The sequence below is a fragment of the Mytilus galloprovincialis genome, chromosome 9 (assembly GCF_965363235.1).
Source record: "Mytilus galloprovincialis chromosome 9, xbMytGall1.hap1.1, whole genome shotgun sequence".
NCBI lineage: Eukaryota > Metazoa > Mollusca > Bivalvia > Mytilida > Mytilidae > Mytilus > Mytilus galloprovincialis.
In genome coordinates, this window is record NC_134846.1 from 14,715,601 (window position 1) to 14,736,746 (window position 21,146).

General features: G+C 32.2%; 1 protein-coding gene across 3 annotated transcripts in view; it reads left to right on the forward strand.

Annotated features, from left to right (window-relative positions):
* LOC143044486 (uncharacterized) overlaps positions 1-20,718 on the forward strand; it is a 37,135-nt gene extending 16,417 nt beyond the window's left edge. For 2 of the 3 annotated variants that reach the window (XM_076216529.1, XM_076216532.1), the window contains 4 exons: positions 509-627; positions 4,161-4,310; positions 7,359-9,341; positions 18,023-20,718. In XM_076216529.1, the coding sequence (XP_076072644.1) occupies positions 509-627; positions 4,161-4,310; positions 7,359-9,333 (2,244 nt within the window). In that variant the 3' untranslated portion in view covers positions 9,334-9,341; positions 18,023-20,718. The remainder of the gene's footprint in view (positions 1-508; positions 628-4,160; positions 4,311-7,358; positions 9,342-18,022) is intronic. The other variant, XM_076216531.1, reaches the window with a different exon arrangement.
* The last annotated feature ends 428 nt before the right edge of the window (positions 20,719-21,146 follow it).

Here is a 21,146-nt window from a genome sequence, read left to right on the forward strand (position 1 = left end):
ACACGAATGCGGCCACTTCCATTTAAGACGGAAACTGTCTAAAATTTAACTAAAATGCTATAATTGTGAAGATTTCAGTAATTTAGCATGACTTTATGATGCTAGTACACGATATATGTGCATTGTATTGTAAAAAACAGCACATATTTATGTAGCAGAAGCATTCTACTTTCCAAAAAATAGCTAACAGATTACATTTTCACAATTTTGCAAAACTGCTTAATTTTGGGGCCAAAAAGGGGTCTTACTGAACCTACTCCTTTCATTTTTATACTCAAGTTTTCACTTCCTTTTTGATAGTCAACTCGATTGAAGAGTTTTGACTTCCATTCAGAAAGGTTGGGCACATTAGCATTGATCTTTTAACTTTAGTCAACCCAAGTTGGACGAAGTGAAGTAGGCCCTGGAAATTAAAGCAAAAAGTAAAAATTGTAGTTCATAAATAAGATATGTATTCATTGATTTCTTTTGGAGTACCTGGAGTTATTAACAAAATGTATTTTTGCAGGAGGATTATTATGACAATGGCCAGGATCTTTTACCAATCAGATGGATGGCTCCAGAGAGTATATCATTAACTAATTCTATTTGGCAGGTTACAGAGTTCACTAAACAGTCCAATATGTGGTATGTTAGTCTCACTTTTAGAAGTTTTCATTTGTTTAAACTGGAAATATGAAATTTAATTCTGTTTCTTTTAATGAAAAAAAGCATACAAAAAACCAGGACAGCTTGAAAAAAGTAGCTAATTTTTAAAAGTAAAAATTTTCTGAAGAAAAAATCATGGAAACAAAAACAACAATTTTCAAATGTTATGGAAAGAAATGATAAATCGATTGCCTGTTAAGGTGGTACGTAACACTACAGGGAGATAACTCTTTAAAGTCAGCCTGACGTTTTAATTACGTTGTGTTGTTAAGGGAATATTAAGCTTCTCAATGATCAAAATTGGTGTTTTTCAAACTGCTATATAACCAGTGTAATTTTTCTGACAAAACGGTTGGTTAAAAATTTCTGATTTTTGGAAAATAACGCAGTCATTGTTCCATTACTGGCGACCTGAACTTCATTACATTTCTCTGCCTACCGCGCTTGGTTTCGTATTTACTATTTTCTATACAAACTGGAATTTGCTTGTGTTATCATTATGCATGAGAGGTCATTGTGTAGTAATCAGCCAGGAACCAGTTTACAAACTAACTGGTTTCTGCTTGTATTCCACTACACTCGAACAAAGTGTTGTAGTTTGACGGGAACCAGTTTAGAATTTGTAAACTACAAAATGTAATCGGTTATTGTTCATTCCGTTTTGGTGTTTCATACCGACTTTTATGGTTTAAATAAGCTTAAGACCCTTCAAACATTAATGTGATAGGTATATTAAAGACTGTTTTACAAAAGGATGGAACTGTTTTGCTTTCAAAGTTGTACTACAGTGATATCTGTTATGTACAGATTTCCACTCTCACGGTTAATTTCTTCTTTTACACGTGCTTTTGAAACTTCCTGTTTAAACATCGCAAGTTATAAAATTGTTTTTTGAGTGAATTTAACTTATTTTAACAATCATGAAGCGTTCCAGAATCATTTTCAAGCAGTTACTTCTTCTCTTTGATGATGGAAAATAGGTTTTTCTCAAGAAAATACCGCAAACGATCGCAGAGGAATTGAAACGTACAAGTCAAGTCGGCACCTGGTTAAATTGGCATCTAGTCAAATCGGCACCTATTTGACGTCAATTCGGCATCCAATAATATTTGTTATAATATTTTCTGTTCAATTAATTAATAACTGTTACCAAGTACATAGTGAATATGTTGTTGTATATTTAGGTAAACAACGAAACCAAAGTGAAATTATGTTGTTGTGTATAAAGGTAAACAACGAAGCCCTTACCCAAGCTGTTGTTTTAACAATTAGACAATTATTAAAATAAAATGGAAAACTATGAGTCCCTTTCAATAAATCAAACTTTCATGCCAAATAATAAGCAAATTTAAGGTGTTTTTGTCAGTAAAGTTTAAAAAGCATTAAGCAAACAATCCTGTAAAATGCTCAACTGGTTTAAATAATGCATAAAAATATCGAATATCTCATGTATTAGTCCAAAAAATTATGACGTCTGGCAAGGCTATTTTATTTTTTTTCTGTGATGTCTTCCTACGAAGTTCGTAGGAAGGCTTTGTTGGAAGGCGTCCAAGAAAAAAATTAACATAGCCTTGGGGTCATAGAAAGGTGTCCCAGAATAAAATTAAAAAAGCCTTGCCAGACGTAATAATTATTTTGACTACTCATATATATATCATTAAAAATACACCAAAAAAGTCATTAAGTTGAGAAAAATAAATATATACAAAATGTACATGAACACCCAAAAATGTGAAAGTTAGTATTTAACTCTTTTTGCTTAAATACTGAAAAAAATTCTGGCAACCCCTTACTTATTTTTACTCTTTTTGCTTAAAATACTGTTAAAATTTATATTTAACATGGGTGACGAATTGACTATATCAGGTGTCGATTTAACCAGGTGCCAATTTAATCAGGTGCCGGTTTGACTAGAATTCTGTGACAAATGTTTGAAATTACCTGAGTTTCATTAGACCTTTGATATAAACAGTAACAAAAAGATTATTTACTTAATATTTTGTGGGAGAAGGGGGTTCAGACTATGTGGTATCAGGTCTGTTCGCGCCCAATACACTTTCGCACCCTACACGTTCGCACCTCGCACGTTCGCACCCAAGGTCTGTTTGCACTCTACTCATTCGCGTCCAATTTTAATTCAAATTCAAGTTGAATAATTGGAAAATCATGATTGTTATTTTAAATTGCTTTGGTGTAAATACTGAATGTATTTATAGCTTGGGATGAGTAAAACATTGAAGATTTTAAAGGAAAAACACAAAAGATAATTGTTTTTAACAGCTTGGTCCCTTTGATCTGAAACAACGAAACAATAAAATATAGGAACCAAAATATAGCAATCCACTATTATAACCAAAACATGATAAAATCTATTCAACACACAGAAAAAAACAGTCAGAATCTCACTTCATTTTGAAAGAAGTCAATGAAACAAAGTTATAGCAATACACTAACCAAAACATGATTAAGAGTTATTCAACACAAAATAAAACGTTGACAAAATACCACTTTATTTAGAAAGGATTATTATAATTTTTAACAATACGCTATCTAAAACATGATTAAGATTTATTCAACACAAAAAAAAATGCTGCCTCACTTTATTTTGAGACAATGACAACAATTATACTTATAAGAAAACACTTGCTTACAGAGTTATTAAGCACAAAACCAATTAAGATTGGGTGCGAACATGTAGGGTGTGAAAGTGAAAGGGGCGAACATGAGTGGGCGCGAACGTACCCGGATTCAGACTATGTACCAGTGAGAAATATACAAGCCTTTCTACGGTATTTATTTGTACAATTCAGGTAGTCTTGACCTATTCATTTGTCTTAAAAAACAGCCAGTTGTCACCTTCACTTCACACACACACATATACGAATATCAATTATATGCTTACGAGACATGTTGCATTGTTAAACTCCTACGGTATGTGAAAATCAAGACACATAAAAACTATCCCAATATTAGAGACAGTGGCGTCATTTTTCTTCAGAGCTTTCAGCTCTTTGATTTTTATATTTTTGTTAAAGGATCAAAGTAAATACTTTGTCAAAAAATTTTATGAAAATTAAATGAGCCAAATTAATTTTAGTGAAAGTGTTAAAAATGATTTTGGAGTATAAATAAATAAGAAAGACACTACGAATGAATCTGAAAAATTGCAATTTTGACTGACAATCATTATGAAATACAAACATTTAGCGAACCATTTGATACATCTAGATATTTTGCATACTTCATACTGTACATTCATTATTCTGGGGATACTAATTTTCATGGATTGATGGGTAAACATGGTAAAGGTGAACCACAAATTCAAATTTTCTATTTGGTTGAATGCATGCTTTTGAAAACCCATGACATTGAATGTCCTTGAAAAATGTAAGATTTCATCAATCTATGAAAATTGGTACATAGGAAAATAAATTAATCTTTAGTATAAACTTTGCAGTTAACACATGAAGGTTAATAATAAAGATGATACATGTTTTTCTTATTGATTGAAGGAGTTTTGGAGTAGCCATGTTTGAAGTAACAGAATATGGACACCAACCCTATAAAGATCTCACAGATGAAATGGTCTTACAGAATATGATTAAAGCTTATCCAACATGTATAGAGTTACCCCACACAGACGATCCTATCAAATCACAGTTGTAAGTCATTATAAGTTAATGTTTATTGTTTTGAAATATCAAGCATCCATTCGTCAGGTCTGGTTAGCTCTCTCACATATACAATTTTTCAAAGATTTTTCAAAAACTAATATCAAAGTATTTATCAGCAATATATCTATATCTCTATCAAGTTGGAAAATCAGTGCAGATGAACTACTTTTAAAGAGTTATGCTTCTTGAAAATATTACTGAGATGTTAAATTGTATTGTTAGCGCTCTCATGTGTACAATTCTTGACTGAACTTTATGAAACTTATATTATAGCATGTATAGCATTATATCAGCAATGTTTTGAACAGTATAAAAAATCAGTGCTGAATAAATAGTTTAAAGAGTGTTATGTCCCTTGGTAATATTAATTATGTCAGAAGTTGCAATGCATTTGCTCTCAAGATTTCAGTTCTGATAGATATTTATAACAAGTTTTAAAGAACAAAAAAAGTTATTATTTTAGATATTGCCCTTGGACAGATTAAATATGTGCAACACGGGGGACATTGGAACTCAATTAACAGTAAATGCTGATGTTTATTTCTTAGAAAATAATTTAGAAAAGACATATGTCTTAGTTATATATTAATTTTATTAAGAAAGAAAAATGGAAATTAACAACAGGTCCTTTGAACAAACAGTCTTTAATATGTTATAATCTTAATAATATGAAGAAGAAAAAGATGAACTTTAGAATAACTGTAGGTTATATTTTTTATAATAGAAGCTTACAGCTATAAGTTAAACATGTATTTAAACAATACAAATGATTATGACAGTTTATCATATTTATTTAAGCTTGAAGGCATTGAATTATACCCTTGAAAAGTAGATAGTATAGTTTAATGCCACTGGAGTATGATTTTACAAACAAGTATATCTTATAATGTCAAAAGCAATAAAGTATGAAACATGGAATTAATCAAAGGTTTATATTACTTACTCCAAGTAATTGTGGAATTAATATGGTCAGTTTTGTGTATGAAACATATTTATTTTAATACTTAACATATTGTGATAACTATTTTAGACTGAGTTTTAAATTTTTTTATGATCAGTTTGTGTTACTTAGTTCTCAGCTCATAATTAATGTAATTGATTGAAATTGAGTTTTTATATCATATTTCCTTAACATTCTCAATAAGTTGTTATAATTAGCTGTAATTTATGAGATTATTTGAAAAAACGATTTAAGAACTAGATTTAACAACTACATCTCTTGTAAATCTTTTTTATGCCCCACCTACGATAGTAGAGGGGCATTATGTTTTCTGGTCTGTGCGTCCGTTCGTCCGTTCGTTCGTCCGTTCGTTCGTCCGTTCGTTCGTCCGTTCGTTCGTCTGTCCCGCTTCAGGTTAAAGTTTTTGGTCGAGGTAGTTTTTGATGAAGTTGAAGTCCAATCGACTTCAAACTTGGTACACATGTTCCCTATGATATGATCTTTCTAATTTTAATGCCAAATTAGAGATTTGACCCCAATTTTACGGTTCACTGAACATAGAAAATGATAGTGCAAATTTCAGGTTAAAGTTTTTGGCTTCAGGTTAAAGTTTTTGGTCAAGGTAGTTTTTGATGAAGTTGAAGTCCAGTCAACTTGAAACTTAGTATACATGTGCCCTATGATATGATCTTTCTAATTTAAATGCCAAATTAGAGTTTTGACCCCAATTTTACGGTTCACTGAACATAGAAAATGATAGTGCAAATTTCAGGTTAAAGTTTTTGGCTTCAGGTTAAAGTTTTTGGTCAAGGTAGTTTTTGATGAAGTTGAAGTCCAATCAACTTGAAACTTAGTATACATGTGCCCTATGATATGATCTTTCTAATTTAAATGCCAAATTAGAGTTTTGACCCCAATTTTACGGTTCACTGAACATAGAAAATGATAGTGCAAATTTCAGGTTAAAGTTTTTGGCTTCAGGTTAAAGTTTTTGGTCAAGGTAGTTTTTGATGAAGTTGAAGTCCAATCAACTTGAAACTTAGTATACATGTGCCCTATGATATGATCTTTCTAATTTTAATGCCAAATTAGATTTTTACCCTATTTCACGGTCCATGGAACATGGAAAATGATTGAGCGGGGCATCCGTGTACTTTGGACACATTCTTGTTTTTTAATAATATTTGACAACTTAATTTACGATATTCTAAATGATTGCCAAGCCTCACATTTAAAAACAGAATTTGTTTAGGGAAAAAATTTTTCTCAATAAATTCAGGGTTAAAAATCTATCATTAACAACATTTTTAAATGTATACACTGATAGATATGTTAAGGTAGTCATAGGGGATGTGACAATTATTATATTGAAGAATGTTTGAATAGATCTATCAAAAGTTATACACATATACTGTATATTATAATTTTGTAAATGAGATTACAAAACAACAAGTTTAATCATGACAACTCTTGTTGTTTTGTGAAAGTCCCATTTTTTCAGTATACTAATTTATTTGCTCCCCCCCCCAAAAAAAAAAAATCAGGTAGGTATCTGTAATGATATTTATGATAATTGTTCCCCCAAAACTTACACAAAAATTAATACTCCAGATAGAAAATTAAACACACATTATAATCAATAAAAATATATATGTCCCAAATTATCTATCAAGGGATGTCTGGATAGGGTCTTTAATTTTGTTGGAATTTGTGGTTACCCCTTTTCTGGAGACAGGAATAATGATTATTTTTTTTCAGATCCTAGAAAGAAAGCTTTATTTTTTTGCAGGGATTCAGCTTTTATTTTCAAGGAACTCATTATGCCATCCCATCCTTACCCCCTCCCCTTTCACATAATATTTTATTTAAAAAAAAAGTTAAGAAGCCATTACAACTGAGCTAATAAAGTGTGTATTACTTTAAATAAGAAGAGATATATGAACAACCAGTCTAACAATTTTGATAGGACATTAAACTTGCATACTGTGTCTAAAATATAAACATCCTGAATGTCTTTGCTCTGATAACACTCTGAAGCATTTTAACTGGAATGTAACTATATACTTTAATATTTGTTTGTAACTTATACATTGTAGGTACCAGATGATGCAGTTGTGTTGGCAGGATTCATCACATCGTCCACAGATAGAGGAGATTCATGCTCAGCTTCAGAAGATTCAATCTGAAAAAGAGGCTGCAGATGAAGCAGAGTTTGAGAGGAAGTGGGCCAAGATGTCCACACGGGAAGCTAGAGTTGTTAAAGTAGAAGTTCATGCCAGTGATATTTCGGGAATAAAACATAATGTTGTGGATGACATTTGTGCAGCAGATTTTAATTCCAATTCCTTGCCTACTCACATCAATGCTGATGAAAAGGGGGATAACTTTAATTGTGAAATTGTCAGTGGAAGTATAGGACACGACAGTCCTATTAGTACTCCTAACAGACCTACGGTCCATCGGTCTACCAGTACACCTGTTGGGTCTAATAAAGATACGAACAAAGTCACTAGATCTCAACCTAGTACTCCTTTATCGTCAGTAAAAGATACGAACAAAGTCACCAGATCTCAACCTAGTACTCCTCAAGTGTCAGACAAGGATAAAAACAAAGTCAATAATTCTCAACCTTCTACTCCTCAAGTGTTTGCCAAAGATGAAAATAAAGACAGTAATTCTTTTTCACAGAAAAATACTGACAAATCAACTAATGACAGGAATAAAGTCAGAAATTCTCAGTCCACCACAGGTGAGGACAAGTCATCTATTAGTGCTCAAACCCTTACAAACAAGGACCAAACTGATATTAAACTTCCTAAAGCTACAAACAATGACCAAGTTATTGCTTCTACTGACAAGGACCCGGTAAAACTTAATAACAGTATACCTGACATTTGTTTGAATGGTACAAAAATAGAGAACGACCCTTGTTCATACAGTAGCTTTTGTGAGACACAATTAGATTTAACGGTAGATAAAAAAAGTAAAGAATCCCAAAGTGTCATTCCCGGTGGTACAGATAGAAACGAAGAGAAAAAACATAAAAACGAGAATAGCGTTAGTTTTGTTAATAATGAAGTTACAAATTCACGAGATCCTTCAGGACAATTTAATAGTGTTGATAGTATTATAGATTTTGAAGAAAAATATGGCGAAACTCCTAATAGTGTTCATAAACAAGAAATGTTAGATAACTTGCCAAAGAGTGACAATGTTGAAGATATCCATTCTGAAACGAATAGTAAAACAGACAACATTGACGATTTGTCAGATGAGAATGAAGAGGATGAGGCTGAGAAATTAAGACTGTTAAAACTTACTCTATCAGGTGTATTATTATCGACAGACGTGAAAAGTTCTGTAGATGAAAATAGTGGTATATCTAGTCCAACATCAGATGACATGGATATTGCACGTGAAATTTACATTTCAAAGGGCATGTCTGCTCCTCCTTCTAAATATACATCAACTCGTAGTCTAAATACAATCCTGGAAGATGAACTTCTGTGTGAGGAAGAACCTCAGACTAAAGCCTCGGAACTTAAGTTTGTTGAACCTTTAGAGGAATACAATATGTCTGATCCTTTCATAGACAGTTTTGAATGGGATGACTACATTGGAGATGAACTAGTGGGCCGGGTCCGTAGTAGTGACATATCTCCTAGAGAGTCCATTGATTTCCCAGATTGGACTATGGAACAAGACTCCTCTAGTCAAGACAGTGAAATTCATAATGACTCAAAAAATGATGCTAATCGGAGTGGAAAATCAGGAAGAAAAATTAATACATCTAACTTATCAGACTCTGAGGTAAAGAACAGTCCACTTGGGGCTCTGGCTTCTACTAAAAGTCCAAAGAGTCCACTTGGAGCTCTGGCTTCTACTAAAAGTCCAAAGAGTCCGCTTGGAGCTGCTGCGCATTCTTATGTAAAACATATCCTCTCTAATCGTTCATCTAACACTAATAAGAATGTATCTTTCTACTCCTTCTCTCATAATACCGACCAGGACCAGGAGCATGGTACCAGTACTACTCCCCTATATAACCCTATGGATGAATGGGAAATATGACACACAAGGTAAACTATCCTGCTTGCTTAAATCAAGGCTTCAAAATCTAATGCATTATGGGTATAATTTTGAAGAAAATTTTTGATCTATAGCCAACATTCTAAACAGCTGGCCACTGGCCATTCTGATATAATATACTATTTTTGTGTTTAAATAATTATTTACCCATACTGCTTTAGATTCTGAAACTTTGAATAAGGCTACAAAAATTAATATTTTGATTCTCTGTCTGTACAATCTCCCTTCCAGAAATTTAAGTGGTGATTCACTGAAATTCCTCCCTCCAATGAAAGTCACAGTCCCTATACCATTAAAAAGTATAGATAGCTGTAAATCACCTGTGTCACCAGACATCACACTCAAACCACTAAAAAGGATTCATCCCTTCTCCAATCATAATTAATATACATTAAGAACAAATGATTAAAAAGGATGTGGAGTAAACATTAATAGGCTAGCAAAGTTCTTATCAACTCAAATGGGTAAAACATTGGGTGTTTTTCAGTCATTTTGCTTATTGTTTATATTACTACCAGCATGACCAGGCACCTTTTAGCCACCCCTTTGTAAATAAACAGTTCACTGACTACGTAGCAGCAACCACTACCACTATTTTGATGCTCAACTGTCTCTTGTTTTTGATTGGATGATTCATTGGGGAGGACTTGTTATTTTTTTTTTTGGGGGGGGGGAGGGCAGTGTTTACAGATGCAACAAGGTGAATTGGTGTCACACATTCTAAAACCTATGACAGACATGAGAATCAAATATTACTTTTCAATGGCCTTACTCAAGTTCTTTATATAGCATGTTATTATATTGTATGTAGAAATATATATGATATAGTCATGATAGTAGATAAGTCTGAAATCTTATATGAAAGTTACTTAAAAAGCATGTTGTATCTTTTATACACCTTATATCATCATTGAGGCTATACTGCAGAATGTATCCTGCATTCATGATTCTTACTGCAAAACATTGCTAAATTGAAATATTTATTATCATTTATGAAACTTTCATTAATATAACTTCAAAAGCATGTCCATTGTCCAGTAAATTATTCCTGAGATTTTGGTAAATTTGTTCATGAACATTATCAGGATTCTGTATCTGTCTTAGTGCCTGCAAAGACTACAAATCTACTAGTCCCAGTGAAACATGGTTGGTCCTTATACTCCTGTGTATGAAAATAAGAAGATGTGGTACAATAAAATGTATGATTGCCAATGAGCCAACTCTCCTCCAGAAATATCAAATGGCATAGCTTAAACTTTAGGTAACCATACAGCCTTTAACACTGAGCAAAACCTACCTGTATATACCTCACAGTCAGCTATGAATAGACCTTAAATGGCAAATGTAAAACAATCAAAAGAGAAAACTAATGGCCTGATTTATGTACAAAACAAAGAACAGATAGGATAAACTTACAAAACAACCAGACTTAAATATCAACCAGTATATGTACACCTCACTAGAGTAGTTCTAAATGTTTCCCACAAAAAGTGGGGGAGCAGGGCATCTAGTGATAAGGTCTAGTTAGGTTATGGTCAACTACAAGTGGTAGTCCAATCATAATTGGTATGCAGCTGTATTAGAGTTGGCACATCTCATTTCTGTGGAGATTATTTGGCCCTGCCCCCTCAGTCATCATGGTCGACTCATGGTCATTGACTTTTAAACTTTTGCTTATTATACATGTATGTATCCCTCTGCAAATGTTTGCACCTGTCCTAAGTCAGGAATCTGATGTACAGTAGTTGTCGTTTGTTTAAGTAATTTATAAGTGTTTCTCGTTTTTTGTCCAGCCTTCAACTTTTGTTGCAGAAAGCTCGACATAGGGATAGTGATCCGGCAGCGGCGTTAGCTAACTTCTTAAAAGGTTTATATTTTAGAAGGTGAAAGACCTGGATGCTTCATACTTTGTATATAGATGCCTCGTGTTACGAAGTTTCCGTCTGTCACATGTCCAATGTCCTTGACCTCATTTTCATGGTTCAGTGACCACTTGAAAAAAAAGTTCAGAATTTTTGTAATGTTGAATTCTCTCTTATTATAAGTAATAGGATAACTATATTTGTTATGTGCGTACCTTGCAAGGTCCTCAAGCCCGTCAGACAGTTTTCACTTGACCTCGACCTCATTTCATGGATCAGTGAACAAGGTTAAGTTTTGGTGGTCAAGTCCATATCTCAGATACTATAAGCAATAGGGCTAGTATATTTGGTGTATGGAAGGACTGGAAGGTGTACATGTCCAACTGGCAGGTGTCATCTGACCTTGACCTCATTTTAATGGTTCAGTGGTTATAGTTAAGTTTTTGTGTTTTGGTCTGTTTTTCTCATACTTTATGCAATAGGTCTACTATATTTGTTGTATGGAATGATTGTAATGTGTACATGTCTAGCGGGCAGATGTCATCTGACCTTGACCTCATTTTCATGGTTCAGTGGTCAAAGTTAAGTTTTTAAGTTTTGGTCTTTTTATCTAATATTATATGCCAAAAGTCAACTACATTTGGTGTATAGGAATATATTATGATCTATATGTCAGTCCCGCAGGTTTTATTTGACCATGACCTCAATTGCACGGTTCATTGCACAGTGTTAAGTTTTTGTGTTTTGGTCTATTTTTCTTTAAATAGAAGTAATAGGTCAACTATATTTGTTGTATGGAAGCTTTGTTAGCTGTACATGTCTGCCTGGCATGGTTCATCTGACCTTGACCTCATTTCATGGTTCATTGGTCTTTGTTTAGCTATCTTGGTTAATGTTAAGTTTATGTGACAGTTGTAATAAAGCTTTATACTTAGGACTATCAACATAATATCAATGATTAGTAAAGAAGGCGAGACATTTCAGTGTGTGCACTCTTGTTTGTTTTGTATAGATTAGACCATTGGTTTTCCCGTTTGAATGGTTTTACACTATTAATTTTGGGCCCTTTATAGCTTGTTGTTCGCTGTGAGCCCAGGCTCCGTGTTGAAGGTCAAACATTGACCTATAATGGTTTACGAAGGGCCAAGTGAGCTTTTCCCATCACTTTGCATCCGTCGTCCATCGTCGTTAACTTTTACAAAAATCTTCTCCTCTGAAACTACTGAGCCAAATTAAACCAAACTTGGCCACAATCATCATGATCATCATTGGGGTATTAAGTTTAAAAAATGTGTCCGGTGACGCAGTCAACCATCAAGATGGCCTCCATGGCTATAAATAGAACATAGGGTAAAAGGCAGTTTTTGGCTTATAACTCAAAAACCAAAGCATTTAGAGCAAATCTGACATGGGGGAAAAATTGTTTATCAGGTTAAAAATAGAACATAGGGGTAAAATGTAGATTTTGGCTTATAACTCAAAAACCAAAGCATTTAGAGCAAATCTGACATGGGATAAATAATCTATTAGGTCAAGATCTATCTTCCCTGAAATTTTCAGACAAATCGGACAACCTGTTGTTGGGTAGCTGCCCCTGAATTAGTAATTTTAAGGAAATTTTGCAGTTTTTGCTTATTATCTTGAATATTATTATAGTTAGAAATAAACTGTAAACAGCAATAATTTTCAGCAAAGTAAGATCTACAAATAAGTTAACATGACTAAAATTGTCAGTTGACCCATTAAGGAGTTATTGCCCTTTATAGTCAATTTTAAACCATTTTTCTACACTTTTAGTATTCTTTTAAAAAATCTTCTCTGAAACTACTGGGCCAAATTTAACTAAACTTGTCCACAATCATCATTTGGGTATCAGGTTTTAAAAATGTGTGGCGTGACCCTGCCAACCAACTAAGATGGCTGCTATGGCTGAAAATAGTACATAGGGGCGAAATGTGGATTTTGGCTTATATCTCGGAAACCAAAGCATTTAGAGCAAATCTGACAGGGAAAAATTGTTAATCAGGTCAAGATTTATCTGCCCTGAAATTTTCAGACAAAACAGACACACTGTTGTTGGGTTGCTGCCCCAGAATTATTAATTTTAAGGAAATTTTGCAGTTTATGGTTATTATCTTGAATATTATAATAGATAGAGATAAACTGTAAACAGCAATAATGTTCAGCAAAGAAAGATCTACAAAAAAGTCAACATGACCAAAATTGTCAGTTTACCCCTTAAGGAGTTTTTGCCCTTTATAGTCATTTTTTAACAATTTTCATAAATTTTTGTAAATTTTTGTAAATTTTTAGAATATATTTTCCACTGTAATTACTGGGCCAAGTTCATTATAGATAGAGATAATTGTAGCAAGAAGAATGTCCAGTAAAGTAAGATCTACAAACACATCATGATCACCAAAACACAATTTTGTCATGAATGTATCTGTGTCCATTGTTTAATATGCACATAGACCAAGGTGAGCGACACAGGCTCTTGAGAGCCTTTAGTTTTAAATTGTTATTTGGATGGAGAGTTGTCTCATTGGCACTCACACCACATCTTCCTATATCTATTAGTTTGTGATTAGGTCAGTTTATGGAGAACCACTAGTGGTAGGTCAATGTTAATTGGTATTCAGTTGTATAAGCGTTAGTACATCTCATTTTTATGGAGAATAGTTGGCCCACCCCCTTAGTCATGTTCTATGGACCTAGAAATTTTGCTTAGTTTACATGTATTAGTTTGTGATTAGATCAGTTTAAGATGAACTGCTAATGTTAAGCCAATGATGTTTGGTATGTAAATTTATTGGCATATATATGGCATTTGAAAGTATTGTTTCCATGGATATTATATAGCTTCACCCCTCTGTTTACATAGTTTACAAGTCATTTTGCAAGTTAATATTTGTGTTTAGGTTTGTTGAAAGGGAATAACTTATAACAAGTCAATGATATTTGGTAGGCAGTTGTATTAGCATTGGCACATCTCATTTACAAGGAGATTATTTAGCCATGTACCAATCATGGTTCATTGACTTTGAATATAAGCCTAACTTATGAAACATGTTAAGTACTGCTATTTTTATACCCCACGCAACGGGTTGCGGAGGGTATAATGTTTTTGACCCGTCCGTCCGTCCGTCCGTCAGTCCGTCAGTCCTGTTTCTTGTCATCGCAACTCCTCTCAAACCACACAACAGAATTTCACGAAACCTTTTCAGATAATAAGGACATACTATGTAGTTGTGCATATCGACGGGAAATTGCTATTCAATTTTTTTTCTAGGAGTTACGCCCCTTTGAACTTATTTACTTTAATGTACTACTGCAACAGTTTGTCATCGCAACTCCTCTCAAACCACACAACAGAATTTCACGAAACCTTTTCAGATAATAAGGACATACTATGTAGTTGTGCATATCGACGGGAAATTGCGATTCAATTTTTTTTCTAGGAGTTACGCCCCTTTGAACTTATTTACTTTAATGTACTACTGCAACAGTTTGTCATCGCAACTCTTCTCAAACCACACAACAGAATTTCATGAAACCTTTTCAGATAATAAGGACATACTACGTAGATGTGCATATCGACAGGAAATTGCGATTCAATTTTTTTTCTAGGAGTTACGCCCCTTTGAACTTATTTACTTTAATGTACTACTGCAACAGTTTGTCATCGCAACTCCTCTCAAACCACACAACAGAATTTCATGAAACCTTTTCAGATAATAAGGACATACTACGTAGATGTGCATATCGACAGGAAATTACAATTCAATTTTTTTCCAGGAGTTGCGCCCCTTTGAACATATTTGCCCAATATACTACTGCAACCTTTTGTCATCGCAACTCCTCTCAAACCACACAACAGTATTTCATGAAACCTTTTCAGATAATAAGGACATACTTTGTAGATGTGCTTATCGACAGGAAATTATGATTCAATTTTTTTTCTAGGAGTTGCACCCCTTTGAACTTATTTGTTTCAATGTACTTCTGCAACAGTTTGTCATCGCAACTCCTCTGAAACCACACAACATAATTTCATAAAAACTTTGTAGATAATAAGGACAAACTATGTGCATATTGACAGGAAATTATGACTCAATTTTTTTTTCTTATACAATTTTTTTTTCTTACACATATTTTATTTCTCCAATGACAATGTGGGGACGTGGGGTATGTGAGCGTGCTCACTAATTATTTCAACATTTGCATAATCAAAATTTACAAAAAAGTGACATATCTCTGTTATAACAGTTTTGGAGTAGCTGATTTCTGATGGTTGTTATCGTCCATTGACATTGTACTGTCAAATATTTTTGATGATTCTTGTCGCCTTTTTATGTACATGATGTAGTAAATATATTTTATAAGCTTTTATGAGATTTTATTCATCTGTAATTGAATGTGATTTCATTGATCATACCAGTGAAACTTACATGAATTGATGACCTGTTTTATGACAGTGGTACACTTAACTAGATCATATCTTTATTTCCCTCAAGACTGACCACCATAAAGATATAATGTAACTTGATAATACAAACTTTATGGTTAAGTAATAAATGGATATAGATTTATAATACCCACAGCTTGTCCACTCAAGTAAACATTGTTATTTAGAATATATGTACTGTACAAAGCTGTCTTCAGTATAAAATATGAGATATGTTATGATTTTCAATGAGACAATTATTTCATGACCTCGATTTATGTAGTATAGACTTAAACAAGGAGCATAGCATTTTACAAGAAATGTAGATCAGTCTTAAACGAAAACAAAACAGAAAACAGAAGAAACAATTAAAGACAGCTCTTATCGCTCAACATATTTTTATGCCCCACCTATGATAGTAGAGGGGCATTATGTTTTCTGGTCTGTGCATCCGTCCATCTGTTCATCCGTCTGTTCGTCCGTCTGTTCGTCCCGCTTCAGGTTAAAGTTTTTGGTCAAGGTAGTTTTTGATGAAGTTGAAGTCCAATCAACTTGAAACTTAGTACACATGTTTCCTATGATATGATCTTTCTAATTTTAATGCCAAATTAGAGTTTTTGACCTCAATTTTATGGTCCACTTAACATAGAAAATGATGGGGCAAGTTTCAGGTTAAAGTTTTTGGTCAAGGTAGTTTTGAATGAACAAGGTAGTTTTGAATGAATTTGAAGTCCAATCAACTTGAAACTTAGTATACATGTTCCCTATGATATGCTATTTTAAACTCTAATGCCAAATTAGAGTTTTGACCGTAATTTCATGGTTCACTAAACATAGAAAATGATAGTGCATTGCGAGTTGGGCATCCGTGTAAAATGGACACATTCTTGTTATGTACATACATGCTTGTATGATGTATCTGGAATATTAAAATTGGAGGAGAGTTTTTAGGTTGTTCCAGCTAGGAAAAGGGATTCAAGCAAAATTTTTACTAACTTTTAAGTGATATATTATAACAAAAAATAATATTCTGAATGAGGGTTTTAACTTCTGAACACTTAAATCCACTCTCTGCAATTATCTATATTACGTAAGTTCAATTTACAAATTACGAAAGCACAATTCTTTTAAAATAGAGCAAATACTATTAAAAAAAGGTCACAAATCTAAAAGTGTCTTATTATGTTAAAATAACACTTCACAGACCATAAAACTTTTTTAAAATGTTCATAATTTTTACAATAAAACTGAAGGTATAGAATGTACCAGAGGTATTTAAATTTTTTAGGTACATTCCCTCTGTAATAGATGAATGTTGAGGTTATGAAACAAGTCACCCTTTTCTACTTTCCATCAATTTTATCTGCTTTTTGTTAGAAATTTTCTGTTTAATGTTAGTCAAAATTTTACCTGTTGAATTTAATGTGTATTTTGAAAATTTGATTTATACATAGTTGTTAAAAAATGTAAAATTTTACAAAGAATAAAAAAAATCTCATTTGATGTGCAACTGCACACATAAATCACAGTATGACTTTTAAAAGAAACTTTGTATATAAAGTAACATCCATAATACAGAATTTAAATTGCTGTTTATAAACCACATAAAAATGAAAATTATAATGAGATGTGTAATTTAAAAAAACTAAATGTTAAGTTTGATGAACTAATAAGTTACCTGGTGGATTTTTCATTGCTCCTATCATCAAAAGAATTAAAACATCACCTTTCTTAAACTTTAATCCATTTATGATAAATTTTGGACCTGAGATGATAGGTTTGGCTGTTCTATTTTTATACAGTTTAAAAAGTATATTAGTATTATTTCAGAGTGATGAGAACAAAATCACTTTTTGTGGTGATTTTTTTTTTTGTGAATGCTGTTGAATTTGGGTTATTCACTCTGAAATATCACTCTATACATGCTATATTCAAAGAGTCTTAAGTCAGAGGGTTTTATCACCATCAATCACTTGATAAGTAAAAATGCATTGCATGGCAAAAAAGAAAAACCCTGCCACATTATGTATGTATGTGCCTGTCCCAAGTCAGGAGCCTGTAATTCAGTGGTTGTCGTTTGTTTATGTGTTACATGTTTGTTTTTCGTTCATTTTTAAAAATAGTTAGTTTTCTCGTTTGAATTGTTTTACATTGTCATTTCGGGCCTTTTATTACCGACTATGTGGTATGGGCTTGCTCATTTTTGAAGGCCACGGTGACCTATAGATGTTAATTTCTGTGTTATTTTTGGTCTCTTGTGGAGAGTTGTCTCATTGGCAATCATACCACATCTTCTTTTTTTTATATCTATTGTATTGTATTAATGTATGACTGAATGATCAAACAGTTATCTCCCTTTCAGGATTCTGATGAAGACACTACACTACTGGATACAGATAAAACTCTGACAGAAGATGGTGTTGAAAAGGAGTAGAAAAGTCTAACAGACAATCCAGTTGTTTCAAAATATTGCTTTATATTTGCTGTGTGATATTTAAATTCACCAAAAAAATGTTACAGAAAGTGCTTGATGTCTGCAATGTCGGCAATGTCAAATTTTGTTGATTTCACAATTTCGACTTATTTTCGGCAGACATATGGTGTGATATTTTCGTGTTTATTTTGAAATCATTTTAGCTGGAAAACAATTGTTAAAAATTGTGGAATGATTTGGTTTAAATTGTTTTGGTTATATATACCAGTACATTAATGCCAAAATGAATGAGTAAGAGCTTGTGACTTTTATACCCTCGTTTGTCGAGGATACAAATACTATACATGTATATTAAACAGTCTTGTATAATTCACAAAACTATTAAACTTTTATGACACAAGATGACAGAAGTGCTTTCAGTCCACAAATTTTGTATATAAAATATTATATTATTAATATTGAAATAACAGTATTGGTTTAATCACATTTATTGCGGATTTCACAGATTTAAGTATCCAGCGACATCTGGAAACATCATTTAACAATCGATTTAAATATTTGTGTTATGACATTGATTACTCTGACCCAAGAAACTTTATAAATCCTGGATATAGAATTCCATAATTCACCATCCAATACATTTGGGGCTGATGACTATCATGTGATGTGTTTAATTGAGACAAAACATTTAAATAGACTTCTGTACAGTGTAAACAAACAGTTTAGACCTGGAACCAACTAGGGACAGACTGCAATTTAAATGAAACCTTCAAACAGAATGCTAAAGTAAATCTTGATATTTTAGAATTTTTACTTTGACAGATAAGAAAGATGAATTAGAATTATTCCCCTTTAGAATCCCTCTTGAGAACAGATTTTAGTTAATTGTTCTAGAAATCAATGTTTATTTTTGATGCATGACAGATACAAACCATTTTATACTTAAATGTTTATTTGCTCTATTTGTGTAAACTGTGTTCAGTAAGGCCAGAATGAAGATAACTTTAGTTTCTCAACAACCTCTCCGCAACATCTTTTCATTAGTTTTGATTAAAAAAAACAGAACATTGATATTCATAACTTCTAGTTTGTATGTATTCCAATATAACAAAGTATTTTTTAAGAATAGAAATTAAAGATGAAAAAAATACCAATGTATTTTCCAATAAAATATTAATAATTAAAAAAAAAAAAGAAAACCAATCTGTCTCATTTGAAATTAAGAAGATCAAGATTTCGTGAGTAGGCTCTACATATAGGGATGACAACCCAAAATTTGGTGTAGTGTTACATTAATCGTTTAAAAGTTTCATTTTTAATGAATTAATGAGTAAGTTGAATTGAGAAATTTCTTCAGTTTTTTTTTTTTTAATTTGGAAGCATTCTTTTTTGTCATGGCTCCATTACCTTAAAATGATTTGACAACGAAAGAAAAATTCCCATCTTAATCTTATGTGATATTTTAATCATAAATGAAATTAGTATTTTTCATTAACACTTTTATTAAGGAAGTGAAGGTAAAACTTAATTGAGACAGCAACCCAACACCAACACTCAAGTATGTAAGGTGTCTAGTGATCAACATAAAGCCATCACCAAAGACCAACTATACCAAATATCAAGCCTAAACCTTCTATTTTAATGTCAAGCTCAAAATCATTTTAATCTCCCTCGGTTAAGGCAACTTTTTTCATTTACAATTGATTTATTTATAATGGTATAGGTTAAATCAGGGAACTAACATAAATATTGTGCTGGGACCATTTCTAGTTTTATTTTGGCTTGAATCATATTAACTAAATCAGCCTTTTTACCTAGTTTAAATGAAATGCTTGATTGTACGTAGCATTTATTGAATGGCACTGCTCAATAAATGAAAATAAAAGAGACGGCTCCTTTAAGAACAGTATTTTATCTTATATTAGCAATGATTTAGGTTGTTAAGTACCCGTAATCACAATAATGATCTTTTTTGGTAAAATAAGATGTATTTTGTGCATATATTTTATAAACAGAAAATGTATTTACGTAATTACAAACATTTTTATATTTCAACTAAAACTAAATACACCACACTTGAAAATACCTTTGAAAGTTCATAAGATCAACATAATCTAGTTTCACTCATGATTATAAGAGTAAAATTGTCTCTGTTGTGTTTCGTTGGTTTATGAAATACCCACTGGACAAACAGTCAACATCCTGTGTAAAGTAGTTGTGAAATTTTTAGTACATTTTATTATCAAAATCAACACTTTATAATAAGCACCTTTAAATGACAAAACAAAATTTCTATGTTTTTATTTAATAACTATCAATCAATATGCAAATGACTGCAATAGCTGTTTTAATTATTTATAAACAAAAAGAATCCTATTGTTGAAAAAGTGAGGATAAGTTCCTCCACATACACTGATATGTGATTGACAGGGAACTTTCAATGGTATTATTAAATGTAGTGTATATGTAACTTATTTATATTAATCATGTATTACTAGTCATATCTAATATATTATATTTATTTTAATAAGAGATTCTAAACATGGTGCAATTGTCAGTAATATTTATTCATATTCGTTCATGTTCATTCACAAATTTTGTTTAAATAAAATCTTTTTTGTAAATTTGTTTTTCTATTATTCAAGATATCTGCTTTATTTATTATAAAAAGTTTCCATTGTGTATATTTCGTACATGAAAAAAGACATCTTTGTTTGTCAGATTATTAAATATTTCTATGTGATATTTGAGTATCACCAGACATCTGTCTGTTTGACCATTTACAACATTTTCTAAAGGCAAAGATCTAAATTGCATCTTCTCACTAAAATTATTAATTATGAAATTTAATATAATGTGAAAACATTGTGTTCAAAGTCAGAGTTCATTATATTTATTTTGGCATTTAATCTTCATGATACTTGGTATGTTGCTTTTGATGCCAAGTTATATGTTTTTCATTGTTTTCAAGGTCATAGTTCCCAATAAGGTAATTGTATTTTAGCATTCCGTTGTCTTGATACTTGGTATGCTGCTTTAGATTGTGAGATGA